We start from the raw sequence: 25,172 nt of genomic DNA, 5'->3' as shown, positions 1-25,172 counted from the left end.
TGCTCAACGTTGAGTCTGTGAGATTCGTTCCTATTTTTGTGGCACTTTGTCCTTTTCTCGTTGCGGTGTCACGTTCCTTTGTGTAAATATACCATTCTACTGATGGTTTATCCATCCTACTGATGGTTGACTTTTGGATTATTTCCAATTTTTAACTCTTGTGCTTATTTTATTTTATTTTATAAATTTATTTATGTATCTTTGGCTGCACTGGGTCTTCGTTGCTGCGCGTAAGCTTTCTCTAGCTGCAGCGAGCGGGGGCCACTCTTCATTGCGGTGCGTGGGCTTCTCACTGCGGTGGCCTCTCTTGTTGCGGAGCACGGGCTCTAGGCACACGGGCTTCAGTGGTTGTGGCACGCGGGCTCAGTAGTTGTGGCGCATGGGCTTAGTTGCTCTGCGGCATGTGAGATCTTCCCGGACCAGGGCTCGAACCCATGCCCCTGCATTGGCAGGCGGATTCTTAACCATTGCACCACCAGGGAAGCCCTTGTCCTTATTTTTAAAATATCTTTTTTCAAAAATTTCAGTATAAAAGGGAAAAAGTGAAAAATCCCCCTTGTTCCCTAGCCCCAGAATTAACCACTGTTTATGGCTTGTTGTATATTCTAGATGTTTTTCTTTAACATAAAAATGTGTGTGGGGGGCTTCCCTGGTGGCGCAGTGGTTGAGTCTGCCAATGCAGGGGACACGGATTCGAGCCCTGGTCTGGAAAGATCCCACATGCCGCGGAGCAGCTGGGCCCGTGAGCCACAATTACTGAGCCTGCGCGTCTGGAGCCTGTGCTCCGCAACAAGAGAGGCCGCGATAGTGAGAGGCCCGCGCACCGCGATGAAGAGTGGCCCCCGCTTGCCGCAACTAGAGAAAGCCCTCGCACAGAAACGAAGACCCAACACAGCCATAAATAAATAAATAAATAAATACTTTAAAAAAAAAAAGAGTAGTTAAAAAAAATGTGTGTGTGTGTGTGTGTAGTGAGGGAGAGAAAGTGTTATAAATTGGGTTACACTACGTGTTATTCAGACACTGGCTCCTTTCGCTTTGTCATTGGCATGTACCCCCGAGGGCAGGGATTTTTATCCCTTCGGCTCGATGTTATATCTCTTGTCTAGAACAGTGGCTGCACGTAATCATATCATAGTAGAAGCTCAATAAATATATGTTGAATAAATGAAGGAATGTATCAGATATCTTTCAATGTCAGTGTTTGGAGAAGTAATTCATTCTTTTTGAAGGCTATATGATAATGCAGTGATTAACTTAACCTCTCCTCTGTTGATAGGCATTTAGGTTGTTTTGGATTAAACTTATTACAAAAGTGAAATTCCTTCTACAAATTTTTCCCCACTCAAGGGGCGATTTCTGTATGAATGTGTACCCCCATTCTTTTGTAAGTACGTCAGTCACTCTAGCTAGTTAAGCAGGAAGGAATTTAACACAGGGAAGGCTGCGGGGGACGCTCTGGTCTGCACTGCGCTTCAGCAAACGTTCCCACAACACCCCGGGGTCGGCCCATTAAAGGAACATTTATTCCTGCCAGAATCAGGAAGTCTTCCTCTAAGTGCAGCCTGGGACCACTCCTGTCAACATGTAGGTTCAGGCTTCGGGCCACGGCACAGGTGCAGTCCCCTGTCAGCAGGTCCTGCCCTCTAGGTCCATCCAGGTCGTAGCTAGTGACAGGATTCCTTTCTTTTTTAAGGCTAAACAGCATTCCATTGCATGCAAAGACCACATTTCCTTTATCCATTTATCTGTTAATAAACTTTTAGGTTGTTTCCACCTCTTGGCTAATGTGAATCATGCTACAGTGAACATGGGTGTGCAAGTACCTCTTCAAGATCCCGTTTTCAGTTCCTTTGCGTATCTACCCAGAAGTGGTATTGCTGGATCACGTGGTAGTTCTATTTTTATGTTTTTGAGGAACCTCCCTACTGTTTTCTGTACCAGCGGCACCATTTCACATTCCCACCAGCAGTGCACGAGGGTTTTCTCCACACCCTCACCAACACTTGTTTTTTCTGTGGTGGTTGTTTTTTTTATAATGACCATCCTCGCAGGTGTGAGGTGATATCTCATTGTGGTTTTGATTTGCTTTTCCCTGATCACTAGCGATGTGGAGCATCTTTTCATGTGCCCGTTGGCCATTAAAAAACAGTATTTTTTACACGCATCCTTGAATATACATAGAATATTCCAGGAAGATGTTCACAAACCTGGTTAATAACAGTTACCCCAGGGAGAAGAACTGGGTGATGGGAGTGAAAGGGAGACTTTGTTTTCACTCTGTGTCCCTTCTGTTCCTAATAGGATTTATTACCTATTCAAATAAAGAAGTCGTTTTAAAAGGTCCCCCTGGGGATTCTAACGAGCTTGAGAACTGTTTTATGCGCGTGCGCACACAACGCACCCGCACACACACGCGCACACACGCGCACACACCCCTTGCTCATGCTGTCCCTGATGTGACACGTCCACCTGTGTGGGTACCTTTTGGTTTCAGAGGCATTCAACCTTCAGCAGTGCTCGGCCGGCCAGCAAAGGAGTGACTCAGCACTTGGATCTCCCAGACCTTCCCCTCTCAGGTAAATCACCTTAAATAGGAAGTAGTTTTGACTTACGTATTGTGAGGTAAACTTTTCTTCTTTTCTTTGCATGAAACTGAGCTTAGAAAAAGAATCATTTATTTGCAATAAGTGGCATTTATTGCAAACGATTTCAGATTCTGAGTGTATGTGTTATGGACACAAGACCCCAGCTGTGTTCTGCTGGCTGCACTTCTCAGGGTGCATGAGTTTGGGAGAAATGTCAGGCTCTGGAGGTCTTTTGTCTGTTCTTTTAACTAAATCTCAAGAGCATATCTCATCTTTAAAAGTAACTATTTTGAGAAAAAAATCTTACCTGATTCTGAAGGTCTATCGCTCCCACAGTACCTAAAATATGCCTCTTCTGAGCCATCTTTGGCTCTGAGTGTAGACCTCTTCCTGTTGTTATGCCATGTTTTTAAAACTTCGGATCCCGACGGTGAAGCGCTGCTTGTGACCGCAGGGCCTCACGCGCCTCATTTTCGCTCCTGCTGCACGTGCCGTGCTGATGGCTGATGTGAAGGAGCTGTTGAGGGGGAACCGGGGTGGGACGGCGTGTGGGCTTGCACCTTGGCCCCCCTGCTGCCTACCGTCTGGCTCTGGCCCGGCTGTTCCAGCCCTCGGCGCTGGGGTTCCCCCATCTCCGAAACAGAAATCGTGCTGTCCGCCTCGCGGGACGGCCTGGAGGGTTGAGTGAACCCAGCCGGGCTGGGGACAGAGCCGCGGAGGGGCTGTTGTCACCTACGCACTGTCGCCTGCGGAGTCGGCTCACACCCCAGAGCCGGGAGGCGTCAGCGGAAGGTTCCGGCTGTCTAGAACCTGCACCCTGGAAATTGATGGCTGGCTGCGAGGTCACTGCTATGAGGAAACAAAAACGGTGAAAAGAACACGAACTGACTTATTCCTGGTGCCTGTTAGAAGGAGAGAAAGCCAGAAATCTAGACCGCATGGAGAGAAATCCGTTGTGTCTTAGACAGTTTCTGTGACATGGTGAATAAAAAAGACATCCCCACTGTCCTTTTAGGCCATGGTCAAACACAGGTTTATCCTTAAAATAGTTGTTTCTGTGAGGCAAGTTTCACCCTTTGACTGTAAACTGTTTCACCTCACCACCTTATTTTTTTCCCTTCTGAATTTTTTCTTTTTCATGGAATTAATAGGATTTTAGCCTTAGATAAACACTGACATTGAGAATTTAAAGATTACCTTGGTCCATTCCCTGCATTTTACGGGTAAGAGGCTCAAGCCCTGAAGAGCTTAAGCGATTTACAAAGGCCACACTGATTTTGAGTAGCTCTGGGACCAGGATAGGACTTTTCCTGATTCCTTCTACCCGGTTGCCTTCGGGTGACGAGGCTGGTGATCGCTTTGATGAGCAGCTTCATAAAGAAGTGGTCACGGTTTGTACAGGGCTTCAAGTTGTCATAATGACTTCCAGGAAGAAGGAAATGGTGACCAGAGACCACGGGTTGTCCAGGGTCAGAGGAATAAGGAAACCAGAGGGGGTGCCCGCGTTGAGTTCTCCACATTGGCCACGTAGCGTGAAATAGGAATAACTTGGTTATAAGCACAGGGCTGTGTGTGTTATGTTTTTTCAATGGTGGTAAAATATCTGTAACATCAAGTTTACCATCTGAACCATTTTCCAGTGCATCAGGTGAACTTTTGGTCTTAGTATTGGTAATCTCTGTTCCTCCAGCTCTAAAGTTTCCTTTGTGTAGAGAAACCGTTCTTTTCATTGACAAGATAAATACTGACGCTGAGCCCACAGCAGCAATTGCCCGGAAGTAAACAGTTCATCCTCAGCCACCCCCCTTCCCCCCCCGCAGGCGCCTGTCCACCCAGGTGATTCTGTTTACCTGGCTCGGAAAGGACCGCACGGTGACAATGGCCTGCTTTCTGGCCAGCCTTGCAGCATCACGTCCCCAGAAGCTGCAGGACCCGGGGTTAATACACTGTTTTTGTTGTTCCCTTTAGTGACGTAAACTCTGTTTTTCTCTGCTCTTCCCAGCTAATTAGCCTCACTCCCAGCTTGAGCACCCATAATTGATGCTATCAGCTGTACAAGTATCGTTTTCTCCACGACTGTGGCATCAGAGGGAGGGACCCTGGGCTCAGCCTGGTCACCAGCTGTGTGTGGCATCAAGCAAGTGACCAGTTTCCTGCTCCCAAATCCTCTGTACATACAAACTTGACAGTCTTGGGAATTTTCTCCCATTCTGCACTTTTGTGATCCTTTAGGAAATATCCTCTGGAGGGTTAGGCTGTTTCATTAGCTGTTTTGCCACAAACTAATATGACAGCAGAGAGGAACCTTAGAAGAAATATCGTGACTGATTTTTGGCAAGCCAGGCCCTGTGGTTGGCATGGCTTCCTGTCCTGGGAAATGGGTGTCATTCCTGTTCCCGGCATTTTGACCCGATAATCCCACTAGGGGTCTTCCTGCTGGCGCCCTCCCTCAGATGCGCGTCGATTAGAACACGGCACTTCACCGGGGGTCGGGCTGGCTTCATGGGCCTGGCCACCCGTGCACCTGCCAAAGGCTCTTAGAAGCAGGATCTCTGTTCAGTACCCTGCTGGTGCCATCTTGAAATTCAGAGTAATTTTTGAACAAGGGGCTAACTTGGCATTAGTCCCTATGAATTACAGAGCCAGTTCTGCCTGGAGAATCCTTTCTAGAAAACACCACGTCCCTGTTTGCATTTTCATCACTCAGTCCAAAAAGTGTATCTATGTATCTCCATCTGTATCTGTTGTGTATTTCTGTAATAATTTTACTGGAGTGTAGTTGATTTAAAATGTTGTGTTGGTTTCAGGTGCACAGCACAGTGATTCAGTGTCTGTTGTGCATTTGTACGTGACACTGATGTGAGGGTTGTACTGGGGAGTGTGGTGACCCGTCGGGCCTCTTCTTCTCACACGGGTGATTCTGTTGTCCCCACAGATCTTCTGAAGGGAAGGGCCGAGGACCTGAGACCAGACCCTTATCTCCGCAAGAGCCCCTCACTCGAGTCCCTGAGCAGACCCCCTTCTCTGGGCTTCGGGGGCTCCAGGCTGCTGAGCGCTCCCACCGGGGGCTGGAAGCCACAAAGCAAACTCAGGTATCCATCAGAGCCTGTTATGTCTCCTGCCTTTGCAGTGTCACACCAGCAATCCTGACTGCTGAAGAGGTTCCGGCCGAACTGTCTTCCTTTTGTCCTTTCACACTCCTAAATACCACTTCTCCGTCTGTGTCAACCCTTCCCTGAGGTTGCAGCTGACCACCCGGTATCCGGGACACCCCCTTTTCTGCCTTTGGTGTCTGACACCCATTTGGTATTTAATTTACCGTTGCATAGTATGTGTGCCTTTGTCACCGTTTGGGCTATAATTTAGTGGACAGTAAATACTTCATATTAACACTTTGATCTCTTTCTCAGCCCCTTGTATTGTGCTACACTGAGCCTTTCAGTAAATATTTATGAATAGGCAGGTAGATGAATACACAAAATGGGCTACTTTAGAAGTAGTGGCTTTTTAACAAACATTAGAACTACCATTATGAGTATTATAAAAGGATTTTATGTAAGTCTGAATACCTCAGGTCGGCTATTGTCATATCTGTGGGTGTGGCCTATATTTGGACCCAAATAGATGAGGTCATATCTTTCAGAGGTTTACTTTAAAGCCCCAGATGTTACATTTCTGTCTTGTTTATGTGCAAGAGATTTAAATAATCAAAACAGGCTTTAAGTACCAGAATTAGTGCTATTCTGAAATTTCTCTTTTCTTTATGCCAGAAATGTATACAGACAGGCTATGTGTATATTAATATGCTATTTATATTATACATTCATCATGAAAGGTTAGATTAGTGAAGTTAATTTGTTGTTTCATTTTTATATTCATGTTATTGAGACAAACCAATAATAGAATAGAAATTATTTACTTTGGAAATTCTCGTATTATTATTATTATTGCAATCATATCTAGTTAACTTTACAATTTTAAAGAAAACTGGTAAATGGTTTATTTGCTTATGCAGAAACTCTTTTGCAAGGCTTCCCTTCAGTCTTCTCTGATTTGTCAGGCCTAGAAACTTGGCTGACAAATTTGAAGAGTTAAGTGATGAATTAAGACCAGGCCTAGTAAAAACAGGCAAAATCACCATAACTTCATCGTTAACAGTGATTCTGACCACAGAAACTCATGGACTCCAATTTACAAATATGCCGGGTACACGGGAGAGAAGCCACCTGAGGTCCCGAAGTGTCCCGTTACTCTTTTAAAAGTCATTGTCATTAAATAGTGGATGGATACAAAAGAATAATAATAAAATATGTCTAAGGCATGAAGAATTAACAGTACAATGGAGATGCACCTGGGTACCTACCTTCTAGTTTAAGGAAAAGAAAATCATTACTTTTGAAATTTCCTATCAGCCGCTTCATTGGTATCACCTCCCTGCCCCCCTCCAAGGTCACCACCATTCTGAACTTTCCTTGCTTTTCGTTATACTATCACCATGTATGTTTGTACCTCTAGCAGTATAAACAGTATATTATTTAATTTATATATTTAACATTTTGTATACATGGAAACATCTTGTGTTTATTTCCTTTTTTTAAATTCAAAATTGTTCCTGTGATTCACTCACATTATTGCATACATCTGTAACTCTTTAGTTTTTATGGGTACATAGTATCCCCTTGTATGAATATACCACAGTTTATCCATTTCCTGATGAGGTACATTTGCTTGTTTCCAATTTTTTGCTATTATAAAAAGTGCTGCTGTGAACATTCTTGTATATATGCCCTGATGATATATACATCGGGGAGGAAATCCTATTACTCTTTTCTAAAAAATTGAGGTATGGTTGATTTACAATATTATATACGTTTCAGGTGTACAGCATAGTGATTCACACTTTTTAAAGGTTATACTCCATTTATGGTTGTTATAAAATATTGGCCATATTCCCTGTGCTGTACGATATATGCTTGCAGATTATTTATTTTACACGCGGTAGTTTGTACCTCTTAATCCCCCCACCCTTATATCGGCCCCCCTCCACTGGTAAACACTAGTTTGTTCTCTATATTTGTGAGTCTGTTTTGTTCTATTCACTAGTTTGTTTTATTTTTAGATCCCGCGTACAAATCCTGTCATAGAGTATTTGTCTGTTGCCCTTAAATTGTTGCTACAGGTGCCTCTCCAGACATGCACCACCTCCTGTTCTCGCTCTACTCCTAGTGGTGTAGGGAAATAGAATACCATTCCACAAGCTATAGGAATGTCGTTCTCATTTCATGATATTCGTCATGGAAGACACTGTGTGATCTTTAGTCCCTCTTCAGTATTTGGATAATTTTAGGTCGCGTACAAAGTGTAGGTGTCTGTAGAAAACTGAGGCTGGGGCACCTAGACTCTTGCTCTTGGAATGATATGGTATTAATTAGTGAAATCACTTCCTCTGGCTAAACAGGTGCTCAGAATTGAGTTCTTGCACCATAAACTGAGGAGTATGAGTGTCACCTTCAGAGTTTCAGGGCCCCCCCCCCCCATTTTGAGTCAGTTTTACCGATTTTGTTTTCCATCTCCATTCCCATCACTTCCCCGTAAGTAACCAATCTGGTGTTTTTAAAATGCCCTTCCAGTCTACCTTTTATTTGTTACATAGAAATAGGTGTAGCCTTGAAGCATGCAGAGTGTTTTTCTATAGGTGTCTTTAATTAAAATGATAACTGTACATAAGTATTGATAAATAAATAAAAGGCTAGAAGGATGGAGCAGCAGATAGATTGGAAAGAAAAAAAAAAAAAACAAAACCCTCCCCAGACTTCTGAAAGCCAAGAAGCACAATTTACTTTTCTCTTTCATACCATGAGACACACTAAAAATGTATTGTTGATGGGACCGATTTGGTGGTTTCTTTAGAGTCTTACTGGATAGACCTCGACTTTTGCTTTTCTAATCTAGTTAGTTATTTCCTATGTATTTGTGGGTTTTAAAAGTTAGCATCTTCTCTGTACTGTGTGCTCTCCTTTCTAACTAGCGTGGAAAGAAGAGACCCCCTGGCTGCCTTGGCCCGGGAATACGGTGGCTCCAAGCGCAACGCTCTCCTGAGGTGGTGCCAGAAGAAGACGGAGGGCTACGCGGTAAGGGACGGTGGCAGCCAGCGTCCAGCGGCTCGGGCGGGCGGGCGGGGTCCTGTGTCCTGCGTGTGTACTGGCCTGGCTGGGCCACTGTGCCTGTCACTGTCGACTTCTGTTCTCACAGGCGGGGTTGCCAGGGAGGGAGATGTCTGTGCGGCCCCAAGGACCCCGTCGGAGAGGCGGGCGGGACTGAAGGCCCGTCTGTACTCCCAGCAGATGTGACCTCAACGCAGGCCTGCGTCTCTTACGGGAGGGGGCCTTTTCCTTTGCTCAGAGGAGGTATAAACCCCCAAGCAGGGTGCCCGACAGGCTGCTCAACCCGAGCAGACAGCTTTCGCTAAATCATCTTCCCAAAGAGGGAGCCGTTTCCTAATTCACATAAAGGCCCCACGTGGTGGACCTTCAACTTCTTCTGTTACTTTAGGAGTTGCTTGCATTTAGTTGAAGAGTTTCGGTTTACTGGGACAGTTTTTGTTTTCTGTGGAGTTTAAACAAGGAAGTAACACCTGATATAAGTTTAAGTTTTTTTATTATGAAATTTCATACACAAAGACAAAAGTGCGTCAAGCGTGAATCATAGTTTCATGAATTATGGTCAAGTGAAAACCTACGGAGTTGCATCCAGAAACGGCACTGCTGTCCCTCAAACCCTTTGTGTGATTTTCCTGTCATAGCCCCTCACAACTCCCACAGGTACCTTTGTCCTCAATTTGGTTCCTGATGGCTTTCTCCAAAAGTGTGCGTCCCTAAATGCCACGTCCGTTTTGCCCACATTTGAACTTTATATAAATGGAAGTAAAAACTAGTATTTCCATCTGTCTTTTTAAGTTAAGTTATTGAGATTTATCCACGTTGCTGCCTATAACTGTAAGTCTGTTCATTTTCTTCACCCATCAGTAACCTATTGTATGATCCCACCATTATTCATTTATCCCTTCTGCTGTTGATGGGCAGGTGAGTCACTTCCAGTTTGGGGCTGTCATAAATCCTGCTGGTATGTTCTTGTACTCCTCTTGGAACACACACATGTGCTCATTCCTTCTGGATCTATACCTAGAAATGGAACGGCTGGGCCACAGGATGTCCGTGTGTGCAAGTGTGGTAGATCGTGCCAGCCAGATTTCCGAAGCAGCTGTATGGTTTACCTCCCACCAACGATTTATGAAATTTGTGTTTTCTCTACCTTCTCCCCAGCACTTGCCGTTGTCAGTCTTTTTGCTCCTGGTCATTTGGACACGTGTGACGTGGGGTCTCACTGTGGCTGTGACTTGGCGTTTCCCTGCTGGAGGGTGAGGTTGAGCTCCTTTTCATGTGCTCACTGGACATCTGTCTGGGCTGTCTGTCTTGGGACACCTGCTCAGGCTTTGTGCCCATTTTTAGAAGCAGATTGTCTTTCTTTCCTTATTGCTTCCAGGAGTTCTTTATATATTCTGCATACAAGTCCTTTGTCAAATAGACAAATATCCTCTCCCAGGGTGGTTGCATTTTCACTCTTTTGTTGAACAAAGTTCTTCATTTCAGTTAAGTATAATTTATCAGTCTCTGATGATTAGCGCATTTTGTTTCTGTTTAAGAAACCTTTGACTATTCCACAGTCATGAAAACATCTTCTTACATTTTCTTCTGGAAGTTGGATTGTTTTACCTTCCCGTTAAGGAGACGCCCTCTTTAAAATGGCCAACTTCTCCACTCTCCTTATTCAGACCCAGCCTCCCATACCTTTACCCCATTTTTCTAAAAATTCTGAAGCCGCTGGCACCACGACTCTCCTTCCCCAACCTCCAGCTTTTAAGGGTGGCAAGAAAACAAGGCCTTGGGCGAGAGCCAGCCCAGACGGCAAGGCAGCAGCTGGGAGATCTTTGTAACAACAGCAGCAGTCAAGCGTCTCAAAATCAGACTCTGCCCAAGAAGAGAAGTGTCCCATATATGTGACATTAAAAAAGGAAAAGAAAAAATCAGGGTAATGACCAATAATAGAGGCTCCCAGGGTACAAAGGAGTCAGGGAGGAGAGCTGGTTACAGGAGGTTTCAGGGTGAAGGAAGTAGGCCTGGTAACAGAAAAGTGAAAATGGGAAGGAGTAATCAACCAGGCACGAGGTCCAACCATGGCCGAGCCCGTGGTCGAAGGGACTGTCATTTCCCCAATTTACAGAAGTGGGCTGAGGGACGTGCTAGAACAGGTACGAAAAGACAATTAAAATTTTCAGAAGGAATCAGCCCTTGAACGTGGAATGTCATTATAAGTAGGTCGCAGGGAGGGATTAGACGAGACATTTCCGGTTGTGAGAGTGAGAATGACATTTCCTGATGTAGTGCTTTGTCTTGCTTTGTTTTTTGTGAACATTTTGAACTAGTTTTCAAAGCATCTCACGCTGGATGAAACCCAAACTCATTTTGCCTGCAGAATATCTTCCATTCATTGTTAAATCTCTGTAAACTTGGAGAGAAATACAAATCATATGTGTCTGATTTATTTACTCTTCACAAAATATTCTCTGTCTAGACCTGTTTGTTTAAGACAGGCCTTTAAAGCTTGTTCTCTCTGACTTGGGAAGCCAAAAGTAAATTGTAGAAAACTCAGACAGTTTAAAAACCATCTTTTTAAAAACTGGTAGCCATGTAATTTTGAGTGAAAATGATTTCTTTTTACCCCACCAAAGTGTAGCGTGATGGATTAGATCAGAACTCTCCTTATGGGACTTCCTGGTGGCGCAGTGGTTAAGAATCCGCCTGCCAATGCAGGGGACACGGGTTCAAGCCCTGGTCCGGGAAGATCCCACATGCCACAGAGCAACTAAGCCCGTGGGCCACAACTACCGAGCCTGCGCTCTAGAGCCCGCGTGCCACAACGGCTGAAGCCCGCGTGCCACAACTACTGAAGCTCACGTGCCTAGAGCCCGTGCTCTGCAACAAGAGAAGCCACTGCAACGAAGAGTATCCCCTGCTTGCCACAACTAGAGAAAGCCCGCACGCAACAATGAAGACCCAAAGCAGCCAATAAAAAGGAACTCTCCTTATATTAATTCAGTGAATTTGTATTGAGCTGCCAGTTTGGAGCCATGTAATATTTAAGTGCTGGGAATGGAACAGGCAAAATCTCTGCTCCCGAGGAACTTACATTCTCATGGGGAACGACAGTTAATTAAAATTTAAAAGTAAAATATGTACTGTATTAGCCAGTGGAATGTGCTAGGGAGAAAAATAAAGCCAGGAAGGAGGCCTGGGAATGTCGGTCGGTCGTGCGGATGCAATTTTAACACAAAGGTCGGAGAGGGGACATTTGGGTGATGGCTCAGCTCACCTGGAGAAGGCGAGGACTCATGTTTTCATCAGTGTTTGTCTCACACCAAGTACTAGGCTTGGAGGTCATGGCCTCAGTGATGCATCAGCTGGAGTTGAAGTAATGCGAGGTGCCTGCTTCATTTGGCCGCAGCGAAGGTTAGAACGGCCAGCCAGACCCTCGGCTGAGCCCCCCGCCCAGCCTTCTGGTGTCTCGGGGCTGCCCGAGGATGGAGGTTGGGCAGTAGAGCCTGAGCAGACCTGCACTATGGGCTGGGGCCCGCACTGAGCCAGAAATGGCTCTCGTTAAAAGGAGACCCTTCCAGACGGTCTGCTCAACTCAGATTTCCTTGGGTCCTTTTGGGAAAAAGTCAGACTTCCGGGGAAGGCCCTGCAGACTGCCCTCGGTCTTGGGCTTGGCGCTGGTTATGCCTTTAGCTGTATCCCACCCGACCCACGGAACCCCTGCTACTCCCTTTCTTCATCTGCTTTTAGTTCCCTCTTTGGGGTTATGGCAGAGAGATTTCCATCTCTAAAGAACCAGGAAGTGTCCTAAAGGGGCGGAAAACCAAGATGGGGTGGGTGGGGTGGGCAGAATTCTAAGAATGATGCCCGGTGACCCTCGCCCGCCCTGTGCAGCTTCCCACTGTGTATGTGACAAAAGGGAGATGACCTGGGTTAGGTGGACCAACACATGAACCCGTAGAAGCCGAGAGTTTTCTCTGGAGCGTAAGGACCCGTACCGTCGGCGGGTTGGAAGGTGGAGGGGACGCGTGGGGAGGAGCTGACAGCCAGCGAGGAGACCGGGACTTTGCAGCACGGAGGCCCTGCAGCGCCGAGGCCCTGCCGACCCCCGGGAGACGCCATGGGGGCACCCCGCGGCTCTGGAGCGGACCTGCTGGTGCTGCAGGGTCCCCTGTCCTTCCTCTGCGGTCCCGACGCCCGCGGACCTCAGCCAGGCTAAGGGTGCCTGGCTTGCTTGGCCTTCCGCCGCCCTTCGCTGAGGGGCCTCGACCTGTAACAGTGATGAACGCGTGGAATTCAGCCCGGAATCTTGGCAAGGTCCCGGGACCTCCCAGGAAGCAGGACAAGGCGCAGCCCCCCACCCCCCACCCTCTGCAGGTGGCACCTTGGCTGCGTTCCCAGGGCCCTGCCATGCCCTGGACTGTGGCCGACACTGGCAATTCGATCAAGGTCATATGGCAAACTTAAGAGGGTGAGTTCTGGCAACACCCTGAGTCAACTGGGAAGTGGATTCTGTCCCAGAGCCTCCAGGGCAGAGCCCGGCCCGGCTGACACCTTGACGTCTGAAGCAAAGAACCCAGCGGAGCTTGCCGGGACTTCTGACCCGCTAAACACGAGCTCACAATAAATGGGTATCGTTTAAGCTGCTGCAGCAACACAATGCTGGTAGAGTGAAGTTACTGGGATCTGGACGTAACAGAGAGAACCCCAGATTCTTCCTTCGGGTCAGATTATTTACTTTTCGTACGTGATCAACCAGGGACAGACTTTTCCTCTTCAGGCCATTAGTGTACCATTCATCGTATGGTCAGCTCACGCTCAAAAGGCCCAAACTCCCCATGACTGTCAGGGAAGGATTTTTAAAGACAGAGAGGGAAAGGGTTGCAAGGTGTATAATCAGCTCGTGCACACCCTTCTGGTTGGCTGGAGGTGAGGTAACAGGGTGGTGTTTCAGGAATCTTAATCATCAACCTTCTGGTTCCAGCCAGTCTGGGGTCTACAAGCTGTGGTCAGCCTGCAGTCACCATCCGCCGCCTGGGGGGGGGGGGTGTCTTAGTTCCTGCGGAACAGCTCAAAGATATGCGTCAGGTTGTTCTGTGTATCCCTTGGGAGGAACCTGGACTCTGTCTTAATGCTGAACTATTGTTTCTTGACCACTTGTCCTTTCTTTCCGCATTCCCTCCTTACCTAATTAGTAACTGCTTAAATCTGCTCTTTGGAGCTCAGGAAAAACCTAGGAGACTGAAGCCTTTTTTCTACAAAAAAGAGACAGGGGACACAGAGGCTTTTGTACCCGGGAAGGCCCCACAGGATCCTGCTCTGTTTCAGTCCCCCCGCCTTTTCTTTGATATACTCCTCCGGAACGGGGCACGACATGGAAGGGAATAAAGTTTTTAGATAGAGAGGTTTATCATAAACTCCGCAGGGGAATTCGATTTTAGGGGGATCCAGTTTCAGAGGGAGTGACTGGGTACAGGGTTTCTTTTGTAGGCGATGAAAATGTTCTGGAATTACATAGTGGTGGTAGTTGTACAGCCATGTGAGAACACTCAAAAGCTACTGAATTGTACATTTTATAAGGGTAAACTTTATGGTATGTGAATTATATCTCAGTAAAGCTATTATTTACTTTTAGGAAAGGCAGTTAGAAGAGCTTCTGTAGAGAGATCAAGGAGATGGTGGGTGAGATGTAGGTGGGGGCAGGGTAGGAAACCAGTACTTAAATTATAAATCTTACCAAACTATAACTTTAACAAATGTATCCATGTATTACTTTGGGCATGTATACTGCCCATGTATATTAAAAAATAATTGAGGGACTTCCCTGGTGGTGCACTGGTTAAGAATCCGCCTGCCAATGCAGGGGACACGGGTTCGAGCCCTGGTCCAGGAAGATCCCACATGCCGTGGAGCAACTAAGCCCGTGAGCCACAACTACTGAGCCTGCGCTCTAGGGCCCGTGCGCCACAACTACTGAGCCCGTGCTCTAGAGCCGGTGAGCCACAACTACTGAGCCCACGCGCCACAACTACTGAAGCCCATGCGCCTAGAGCCCGTGCTCCGCAGCAAGAGAAGCCACCACAATGAGAAGCCAGAGCACCGCAACGAAGAGTAGCCCCCGCTCGCTGCAACTAGAGAAAGCCCACACGCCGCAACTAGAGAAAGCCCTCACACAGCAACAAAGACCCAACATAGCCAAAGATAAATAAATAAAATAAATAAATTTTAAAAAAAAATTGAAAAGTAAAATGGAGATACGCAACGTGTGGGTCCTCTAGTTTTTATTTGGGAGGTGGGATTCACACGTGTTCACTTTAATATCATGATTCATAATCCAAATATATTCTTTGTATCTATTGTTGTGTTATGACATACAGTTTGGGGGTGAAGTCTGAGGGAAAAGGCCATAAAAGTGTGTTACAGTCAATAATTAAACCAGATCCTTTCTGACAAAAACTTTAAAGTGGAAGAGCAGAACACCTAAGGAATTACAGTACAAAGAATGGGCTTGAAAATCAAGCATAAACCTAAAAGATTGATCGCACATTTTTCAGAAAAATGGGACTTCTCCAAGTGGTATACCTAAAATGTCCTTAACCCTGAATGGCGCATACTATAACTCAGAATTTTCTCGTTTTGGCCTGGCTCGTCTTATTTTTTCACATTTTATATCATCAAAGCTTTTGCCATTTGAAATAGCATAACTCTGATCCTGTTACACTAAGTAACATTTAAGTCTTGACTCAGATCAGTGTTCAGCCAACCATGGCCCGGGGGCCAAATGTGGCCCACCACGTGTTTTTCATGAATAAAGTTTTATTGGCACACGGTCACATCCATTCATTTACATGTTGCCTATGGCTGCTTCCGTACTACAAGAGTGGAGTTGGGTAGTTGCAAAAGAGCCCTTCCCGGGAAAAGTTGGCTGACCCCTCCCTTAGACGAAGATGTACAGAAGTATCCCCCATCATTCAAACTATATTTGGCTTTTGCATGTCAGAGAGCAAGAAGCCAGTGTTCAGATGTCAAGAGATGTCAAGAGACTTACTTGAAAATGTATCTGAATCTGTTCAGTTTCTGATTTTGTATTGCACGAGTTGAGCTAGCAAGGAGATAGCTGTGCTGTCACGAAGGCCCAGACATCTTTGAGCCTGTTTTTAAGCTCTCAGCTAGCAGCTACACATTCTTCTGTGTTAGAGAAAAAAGCAGTCTTTGTGTTGTCCAAAACAAACCTTATTTTGCATCTGGAAAGAACACCCACGTCCTTGTCCCCGGCACTGTGTTTTTCTGTCTCTGCTTCCCAGACAAGCACCAGCAAGCGCCTAACCAATAGAGAGCAGCCTGTGCTCCATCAGGCCACTTGGGGCTCCGTTGGTTGTTTTCTTTTTTGAGACAGGTCTCTTGAGAGCTGCAAGCACGATTCAGAGAATGTAAAATGCTTTGATTTATTTATCGTCATTAAAGTGGCTCTTTTCCTGCATTATAAAGATAGATTCCCAATAGTAAACCAATGTCCTTATTGGCCTGTACTCTGTGGAGGCCCCTTTTCACCTGCTGTCTCTGCTTCTGCAGCTGTTTATGAAACACGGTGATTTGTGAAGACATTTTTCTTTCACATTTTAAAAAATTTAACTATAGTTGATTTACAATATTGTGTTAGTTTCAGGTGTACAGCTTCAGATTCTTTGCCATTATAGGTTATTATAAGATATTGAATATAATTCATGTGCTTGCCATACAGTAAATCCTCATTGTTTATCTATTTTATATATAGTAGTGTGCATCTATTAATCCCCTACTCCTAATTTATCACCCCCCCCTTCCCCTTTGGTAACCATAAATTTGTTTTCTTTGTGAGTCTGTTTCTGTTTTGTAAATAAGTTTATTTGTGTCATTTTTTTAGATTCCATGTGTAAGTGATATCATATGATACTTGTCTTTCTCTGTCTGACTTCACTTAGTATGATAATCTCTAAGTCCATCTGTGTTGCCGCAAGTGGCATTATTTCCTTCTTTTTATGGCTGAGTAACATTCCACTGTATTTATGTACCATGTCTTCTTTATCCATTCATCTGTTGGTGGACACTTAGGTTGCTTCCGTGTCTTGGCTATTGTGAATAGTGTTGCTATGAACATTGGGGTGCATGTATCTCTTCTAATTAAGAGTTTTTGTCTTTTCTGGATATATGCCCAAGAGTGGGATTGCTGGATCATACGATAACTCTATTTTTAGTTTTCTGAGGAACTTCCATACTGTTCTCCATAGTGGCTGCACCAATTTACATTCCCACCAACAGTGCACGAGGGTTCCCTTTTCTCCACACCCTCTCCAGCATTTGTTATTTATAGATTTTTTGATGATGGTCATTCTGACCAGTGTGAGATGATACCTCACTGTGGTTTTGATTTGCATTTCTCTAATAATTATCAATGTTGAGCATCTTTTCATGGGCCTGTTGGCCGTCTGTATGTTGTGGAGACATTTTAAATGGCACCAGGCATTGTCTTACAACCTGAGGCAACAGTAGAGCTTGTCTGGAGAATCAAGATGAAGGTTGTGGTAGACGTGCAGTCAACCCGTAACTCCTGCTGGTTTTATCTCGTGAGCCAGTGCTCAGGAGCCCCCCTTTCCTGCTCGCAGTTGTGTATGCACGCCCAGATGGATGAAATTCTGAGCAATAAAAAGGTTTTTCTGAACAACAATATCAAATGAAGGTTGTAGATTGTGAGGTTGTGTGCACAGCAGATGGGGAGGGTCTTCCCCCACCTTCACCTACACGGATCGCAAAGCAGCCCAGTGACACCCTCACCACTGCCAATGGGTCCGGGAAGGCACCCGATCTAAGCCAGGGGGTTCGGAACTAGAACTGAGAGAGACGTGCCTCTGATACAGCACCGGACACTGTGCAGCGTGTTTTCGTCGCTGTGCAGGAAAGAGCGGGCGTGGCAGGCCTGAGGAGGCTGTGCCCACGAGGCTGCCAGCCAGGGGGCCCGGGGCTGGCGTCTGGGGACTTGGATTTCGGGAGGGTTCCCACCGTTCCCAGAGCTGATGAGAGAGGCTCACTGTGCCTGAACAGTTGGTACAAACACTGTGGTTTATGCTGAACCTCTGCTTTCCCTCTGGGAGTTTGGAGTTTGTGTTCATACAAGGTAAAGGGCGTCTGCGTGACCAGCCCCCAGAAGAAAACGCTGGTGCCGAGTCCCCGGAGAGCCTCCTGTGTTCTCACGGCTCGTCGCCATGTGACTCCGCCTGGAGAGGACTCTTGGAAGCCTGCGCGCCTGGACTTGAGCCCACAGGGCTCTTCCCTTTGCTGATCTTGCCTTGTGTCCTTTCACTGAGATAAGTCTGTGCACAGATTCGTCACCGTGAGTGTGACTCTGGGCTGAGTCCTGTGCATCCTCCGAGTGATGGCTGAACCTGAGGTGGAGGTGGTCTCAGAGACCCTGACGTGGCTAACTGACCAGGAGAAGAGTGGAGGACAGAGAACGGGTCAGCTGCACGGGGAGATGGCCAGGTAATAAGACCGAATGAGACCCCTTGGGTCTCCTGGCTCCAGCATCTCAAGGCTCGGCAGCATCCTTTTTGGGTACCGTTGGCTTCTGTGAGACACTGAAATCTTTAGGACAGATTTCCCCTTTTCTTAAAACAGTTCCGGTTGGGTTCCGTTGCTTAACAGTTCTAGCTCATACAAAAGGATCATAACTGATCTTCTCTTTACTTCTGTGTTTTCTGAATATGAATATTTTACAGTAAGCATTTTTTCCTTTTATTATTAGAAAAAAATGGTGCTATTTGCTTTATTCCTTATTTGTGTTTTTTCAATTTAAAACAAAATAATTCTTTGGCAGAAAATAAAATAATTGTGTATAAACAGTGACATAGAGACTCCCCTGGTGGCACAGTGGTTTAGAATCAGCCTGCCAATGCAGGGGACACGAGTTTGGGCCCTGGTCCGGGAAGATCTCATGTGCTGCGGAGCAACTAAGCCCGCAAGCCACAACTACTGAGCCTGCGCTCTAGAGCCTGAGAGCCACAATTGCTGAGCCCGCGTGCTGCAACTACTAAAGCCCATGCGCTTAGAGCCCGTGCTCCGCAGCAAGAGAAGCCACCGCAATGAGAAGCCCGCACACAGCAATGAAGAGTAGCCCCCGCAACAATTGGGTATTTTTCTTTTTTTTTTTTTATAAATTTCTTTATTTTTGGCTGCATTGGGTCTTTGTTGGTGGTGCACAGTCTTCTCATTGTGGTGGCTTCTCTTGTTGCAGAGCACGGGCTCTAGGTGCACAGGCTTCAGTAGTTGTGGCACGCAGGCTCAGTAGTTGTGGCTCGCGAGCTCTGGAGTGCAGGCTCAGGAGTTGTGGCACACGGGCTTAGTTGCTCCGTGGCATGTGGGATCTTCCCGGATCAGGGCTCGAACCCGTGTCCCCTGCCTTGTCAGGCGGATTCTTAACCACTGCGCCACCAGGGAAGTCCCTGGGTATTTTTCTTTAACTCAAGGTTTCTCAGCTTTCACCCTGCTGATGCTTAGGGCCAGATCATTCTTCCTGTGGAGGCTGCCCTATGCCTTGTAGGATTACAGCAGTATCCCTGGCCTCTACCCACTAGATGCCATGGCGTTCTCCTAGTGGTGACAACCAAAAATGTCTCCAGACATTGGCAGATGTCCCCAGCCAGGAGAGGGAGGGGACAAGATTGCCCCTGGTTGAGAACCACTGCTTTAAATATACAAATGTGTGTATATAAACTTACTTCACAAAAATGGGATCGTATATTGATCTGTGATGAACGTTTCAGTTGATGTATTGTGGTCATCTCTCTGTTGGTGCATTTAGAGCTACTTTATTATATTTCATACCTGCATAGGTTTTCACAGTGTGCGTCACCATACTTTATCTGGTCTCCTGTTAATGAACCTTTAGGTTGCTTGTTGCTTTACATTTGAATTTCTCAGGGTTCTTTGCTACAGACCACTGAATCCACTCCAGGTGTTTTAAGCAGGAAGGGGTTTGTTTAGTAAGGGTATACTTAGCTCACAGAATTGTTGGGAGTATTAAAGACACATACTCCAGGCTGAAATTCTAGAAACATTGGGTTGGCCAAAAAGTTCGTTTGGGTGTTTCGTAACCTCTTTCTAAACACCCGAACGAACTTTTTGGCCAACCCAATGACTCCCAAATTGTACATGTCAGAACTGACCTGCCAGGGGAGCTGCATCCGTGATTACTGGAGCTGTGGGCTCCAGAATCAGACCGCCTCTGCCATGGGGTGGGCTCGCAAAGTGGATGCCGCAGCCTTGCCTCTTTCCCCGTGTGACTCAGCTCTGAATCCGTCTCATGCAAGTGCCTCTGATTGACAGAACCCAAATCACATGCTGAACCCAGGCTGCATGTGTGTCTTGGAGATGTACTTTTCAACTTTGTAGGTCCTTGAAAGGGGTTAGATGACCGTTGATTAAAGCAATCCGTAATATCTGTCCTACCACCACCCCTAGAAATGCTGCCACGGGAACAGCAGCAAAAGTGGGGAGTTAGGAAATCCAAGACTCCAAGACTCTACAAAAGCAAGAAATAAGGTGGCAAAACTGTCAGGGCCAACCTTTTCAGAACTCTGAAATCTAATCAAAAACTTACAGCAACCAGGGGGAATACGTAATAGGTGAAGGGGGAAAATCACCCCGCTAGCGTCCCCCGCACCTCCAGCTCAGTGATAACTGTGAAGATGGGGGCCACTGTTCCTTGGGCAGCTCGCTAGTACCAGAGGGCGCCAAACAGACCTTGCTCTCCGAGGACTGTGGTTGTGCGTTTTGACCTGTTGATGGTTCCTTAAAGACAGGGTGGCCTCCCGGGTAAAAGCGTTTGAAGGCAGAGGTATTCTGCCTCCCAGGTCGAGGGGTGGGCGGGTGGTTGAAGCAGAGACAGACCGAGCAGCCCCGACAGGAGAGCCTGGGGAGGGAGGTATGTGGGGATGGGGCTGGGAAAAGTCCCCGTGTATCCCGAGAATCTAGAAGCTCAGGAAGGACCTGACAAGGCCTGAGCTCTGACCTCTGGCCGACCTTCAGGCTCCGCTGCACAGGCAGAGCCGCCCTGCAGAGACTGGGGAGGTCTCCCGGCATTTGAGGGAATCTCTGTCCAGTCACTAGCTGGTCACTGAACTAACAGAGCGGAGACTGCAGTTGACTCGCTCGGAAAAGAATACAGACTCTACAGAACTAATTCAGAGAAGTCCCTGCACAAACAGGCACCACCGCAGATGGTAACAACAAACCCTGCGGAGGGAGAGACTCTGACTTCCCGAGTTGCCAGACGGTCATGCTCTAAATGCCAGTTTGCAGTAGAAAGTTACAGATACGCAGAAAACCAAGACAGTTTGGCACCATGCACAAGGGGAAAAAAACACAGGAACCGTCCCTGAGGAAGCCCAGACCCTGCACTTACTGACAAAGACTTTAAACCAACTGTCTTCAGTACACTCAGCTCAAGGAGGCCTTGGCCAAAAAACGAAAGGAAATCAAGGAAGGAATTCATGAACAAAATGGGAAAATCAGCAAAGAGATAGGGAGTATAAAAAGGGACCAAACAAATTCTGCAGCTGAGAAGGATTAGAACTGAAATGAAAAATTTGAAAAGTGTTGGCAAAGATGTGAAGAGATTGTACCGCTCGCACCGCTGGTGGGAATGTAAAATGGTGCAGCCGCTGTGTATTTCGGAATTTACCTTCCCATTGCTAAATAGCACGCTTATACTGCTGTTTCTTGTTTCTTATTTTAGATGTTGTGTCTTGACCTCCTCCTGTGAAAGATGAGGGTTTATCTTTTTCACCACCCCTCGTACTTCCTGTCTTCCCATTCTCCCCAATGTGGTTGTGTGTATTTGGAGTTTACGTTAAAATGATACAAATGTTATCTGTGGATAAGCCATGTAATAGTATACATTACGTTTTCTTTTCTGTGTAATCTTTTGTTTTACTTGTATTTTTAATCATCTTTGTGTTTCTTTGTTTACTTTAGTTTTCTATATGATTATCACTAATTCAATCCAAACCCTCTTGGAATATCTCCTTACATCATATGTGTGAGGGATTCCACCAGTTTCCCCCTGAGGAATCTCTCCTGAGCTTTCTGACCTCCTCTATCCTGGCTTGTCCTCTGTGCCTGGTGCCCAGACGTCAAACCGTTTCACTGTTGTATTTCTTTTCTTTTCTTTTCTTTTTCCTGCTTTAGTCACCTTTATTTAGCACAGTACTGAAAGTCCCAGCCAGAGCAATTAGGCAAGATACATAAATTAAAAGGCATTCAAATTGAAAAGGAACAAACAAAACTATTCACAAATTACATGATCTTATACATAGAAAATCCCAAAGAATCTACAAGTTGCAGGGTACAAGATCAACACACAAAAATCAGCTGTAGTTGTATATATTCACAATCAACAATCTGAAGATGAAATTTAAGAAAACAGGCCTTTTCTGGCAGAAATGGAAAAGCTGATCCTAAAATTCATATGGAATTGCAAGGAGTCCTGAAAACCCAAAACAGTGTTGAAAAAGAAGAACAAAATAGTGATGACTTTTGTGTGATGGTTACACAAAATAATGAATGTACTTAATGCACCTGAACTGTACACTTTAAAATGGTAACACTGTAAATTTTATGTAATTTCTTCCACAATAAAAAATTCATTATGACATCTATGTGAAAAAATTTTTAAATGGTTACAGCCTTTTCTGTAAAAAATAAATAAGGCAAGGAAAAAATGAGAAGCAGTTCAGGCATGAAATAATATGAACAGTATAATGGTGTTAACTCCAGGCTATAGTCAAACCCCGCTTATGATATGGTCTTGGATAATCTCTAGGCCTCCATTTCCTCATCTGTGAAATGGAGATAATTATTATCCCTACCTTAAAAGATCAGGAGGATTCAATGAAATAATGCAAATAAATCACTGAACACTGAGACTAATACAGAATAAAAGCTTAATAAATGCTAGCTGTCCTAATTGCAGAACTGTATTTATGGTTACAGTTATGTAAAATGTATGCTCTTGATGTGAAGGTCTCCCCCAGCTGATATTTCCTGATCTAGTTGATGGGATACACAGTGTGTGCACTTTATAAACAATCAAGCTGCACATTTATGATTTGTACCCCCTTTTGCATATATGTTTTACTTCAGAAAAAGTTTACTTAACTCAAAAAGAAAGGTGGTTGCACAACATTGTGAATGTACTTAATGCCACTGAACTGTACACTTAAAATGGTTAAAATGGCAAATTTTACATTATGTATATTTTACCAAAATTTTTTAAAAGGAAGAAAAAGGAAAGAAAGGTGATTGTGGTGATGGTGTAGAGAATAGATGGGGCGGAGGAGAGATGAGTGGGAGACCTACGGGGTGCTCAGGTGTCGCTGTTATATTTCTGCCTCCCCCCTTTTTTGATCTTCGGGGTCCCATACCCTTTTTTTTTTTTTTTTTTTTTCTTGTTTTGGTTCCTCCAGTATCTTCTGAACAAGAGTTCATGGAAGGTAAAATTTTATGACCTTGCATCTTTATTTTACTCTGACACTTGATGGTTTCATTGGGTATAAAATTTTAGGTCATAAAATATTTTCCTTCATAATTTTGTAGATGTCACTCCATTGTCTTCTAGTTTCCAGTGTTGAAGTGAGAACAAAATAATTCCAATCCTTTGCATTTTTTCCTTTCCAGAAGCTTGTAGGAGCTTCTGTCCCCTAGTATTCTACCATTTCAGGGTCATCTGCCTTGATGTGTATCTTTTTTTTTTTATTTTTTGCTGTCATACCGGACACTCACTGCACCTTTTCAATAAGGTAACGTATGTACTTATTTTCTTGAATTATTTCTTTGGTAATTTCTTCATCTCTGTTTTCTTTTTCTCAAATTCCTCCTAGCCTGGATCCCCCATTATCCTATCTTTTTTACCTTTTTTTCCATCTGTTTTACAGTTTTGTTTTCTAAGACTTCTTTAACTTAGTCTTCCAAAATCTATTAAATGTTTCATTTCTGCTATCATATTTTTTGCATCCTTTCAGTTTATTTTAATCTTTAACTGTAGTAAAACACCTATAACATAAAATTCAGCATCTTAACCATTTTTAAGTGTACAATTCAGTATTAAGTACATTTCCACTGTTTTGCAGCCATCACCACCATCCATCTCCAGAACCTTTTTATCTTCCCAAACTAAAACTCTGTCTCCATTAAACACTAACTACCCGTCCCCCAGCCCCCCGGCACCCACCCTTCTACTACTGTCTGTCTCTATGAATTTGATGGCTCCAGGGACCTCACACAAGTGAAATCATACTGTGTTTGTCCTTTTGTGACTGGTTTATTCTACATAATAATGTGGGCATAATGTCCTCAAGGGTCATCCAGGTAGCTAGCACGTGTCAGGATTTCCTTCTTTTGTAAGGCTGAGTAATATTCCTTTGTGTGTATGTGCTATCGTGTTTTTAAGTCTTAGGGGTTCTTTTTTTTTGGACCCTGAATTTTTTATAGCATCCTGTTCTTTTTTCACACATGTAATATCATCTATTAATCTTGCCGAGAATAATAGGTTGTTTTCATTCCCACATCTTCCCCCTGCCTAGATTTTCCTACAGATTCCTTTGTTGTGTTGGTATCGCCGGGTCTCTGTGCTGGAGGCTTTATCGGAAGCCAGGTGGTCTTGATGAGTGTGGGGCTCTGCAGAGCTGACTGGCAGCTCCTGGCTTGTGACTCAGGCTGTCACTGTGGAGTGCTGTGCTCGTGCCATGCCCTTGACAGACTCCTGGTGTCGGTGTCTAGGGCTGGTCAGGTTCCCCAGAGAAGGACCTTCCGGTCTCCTGCCTGAGGGCAGCGGAGGTTTGGGGCAGCAGATCAGAGAAGAGGAGTCAGTGGGGAGGGGCGGGACTGTCCGCCACCTGGGCACCCGGTAAATACCTCTTGATTCCCTGTTTTCGGGACATGCCTCACCATGAAATAGGATTTTTGTATTGTTTTCTGATAAATGCTCTCTTGACGAAAGGAATCTTGCTTCTCTTTTGCATTTACTGGGAATTTGTTTTTAAATCCAGAAATAGATAAGCACTGTGGTCGATACCCCCCAGTCCGGGGACCCCCCCCCCTTTGCTCTCCAGGCTTCGGCCGCGTGGAGGGGCCGCCCCGGGATGTACAGAGACGCCCGGGCATCTGTGGCTCTGACCGCTGTGCACGGACTTCCAGCCCCGGGCCTCCTGGTCTTAACGGCCTTTGTCGCCACGTCCCCGGTGCTCGTGCCAATCGCCTGACCTTGGGGAGGTTCTGCACTGAAGTCAGGTTGGATCTTCGCTCTTGCCCCTGCTGCCCTGGGATTTCGTTTTCTTAGGTCTGTTGTGTCAGCTATTTCCAGTGCATCCGCTTTTCAGATGCCAGAATTTTGTTTCCTTTC

At 45.5% G+C, this 25,172-nt stretch overlaps 1 protein-coding gene across 4 annotated transcripts in view; it reads left to right on the top strand.

Annotated features, from left to right (window-relative positions):
• The window catches only part of SPECC1 (sperm antigen with calponin homology and coiled-coil domains 1), a 253,018-nt gene that overhangs the window by 191,624 nt on the left and 36,222 nt on the right, over positions 1 to 25,172 (top strand). For 3 of the 4 annotated variants that reach the window (XM_082374046.1, XM_082374048.1, XM_082374044.1), the window contains 3 exons: positions 2,498 to 2,579; positions 5,524 to 5,680; positions 8,617 to 8,719. In XM_082374046.1, the coding sequence (XP_082230172.1) occupies positions 2,498 to 2,579; positions 5,524 to 5,680; positions 8,617 to 8,719 (342 nt within the window). Of the gene's footprint in view, positions 1 to 2,497; positions 2,580 to 5,523; positions 5,681 to 8,616; positions 8,720 to 8,840; positions 9,503 to 25,172 lie in introns of those variants that run through there. The other variant, XM_082374045.1, reaches the window with a different exon arrangement.

Source organism: Balaenoptera borealis, assembly GCF_965194805.1.
Source record: "Balaenoptera borealis genome assembly, chromosome: 20".
In the NCBI taxonomy this organism is placed as follows: domain Eukaryota; kingdom Metazoa; phylum Chordata; class Mammalia; order Artiodactyla; family Balaenopteridae; genus Balaenoptera; species Balaenoptera borealis.
The sequence above is the reverse complement of the archived record's forward strand: the minus strand, read 5'-3'. Positions and strand labels throughout refer to the sequence as shown.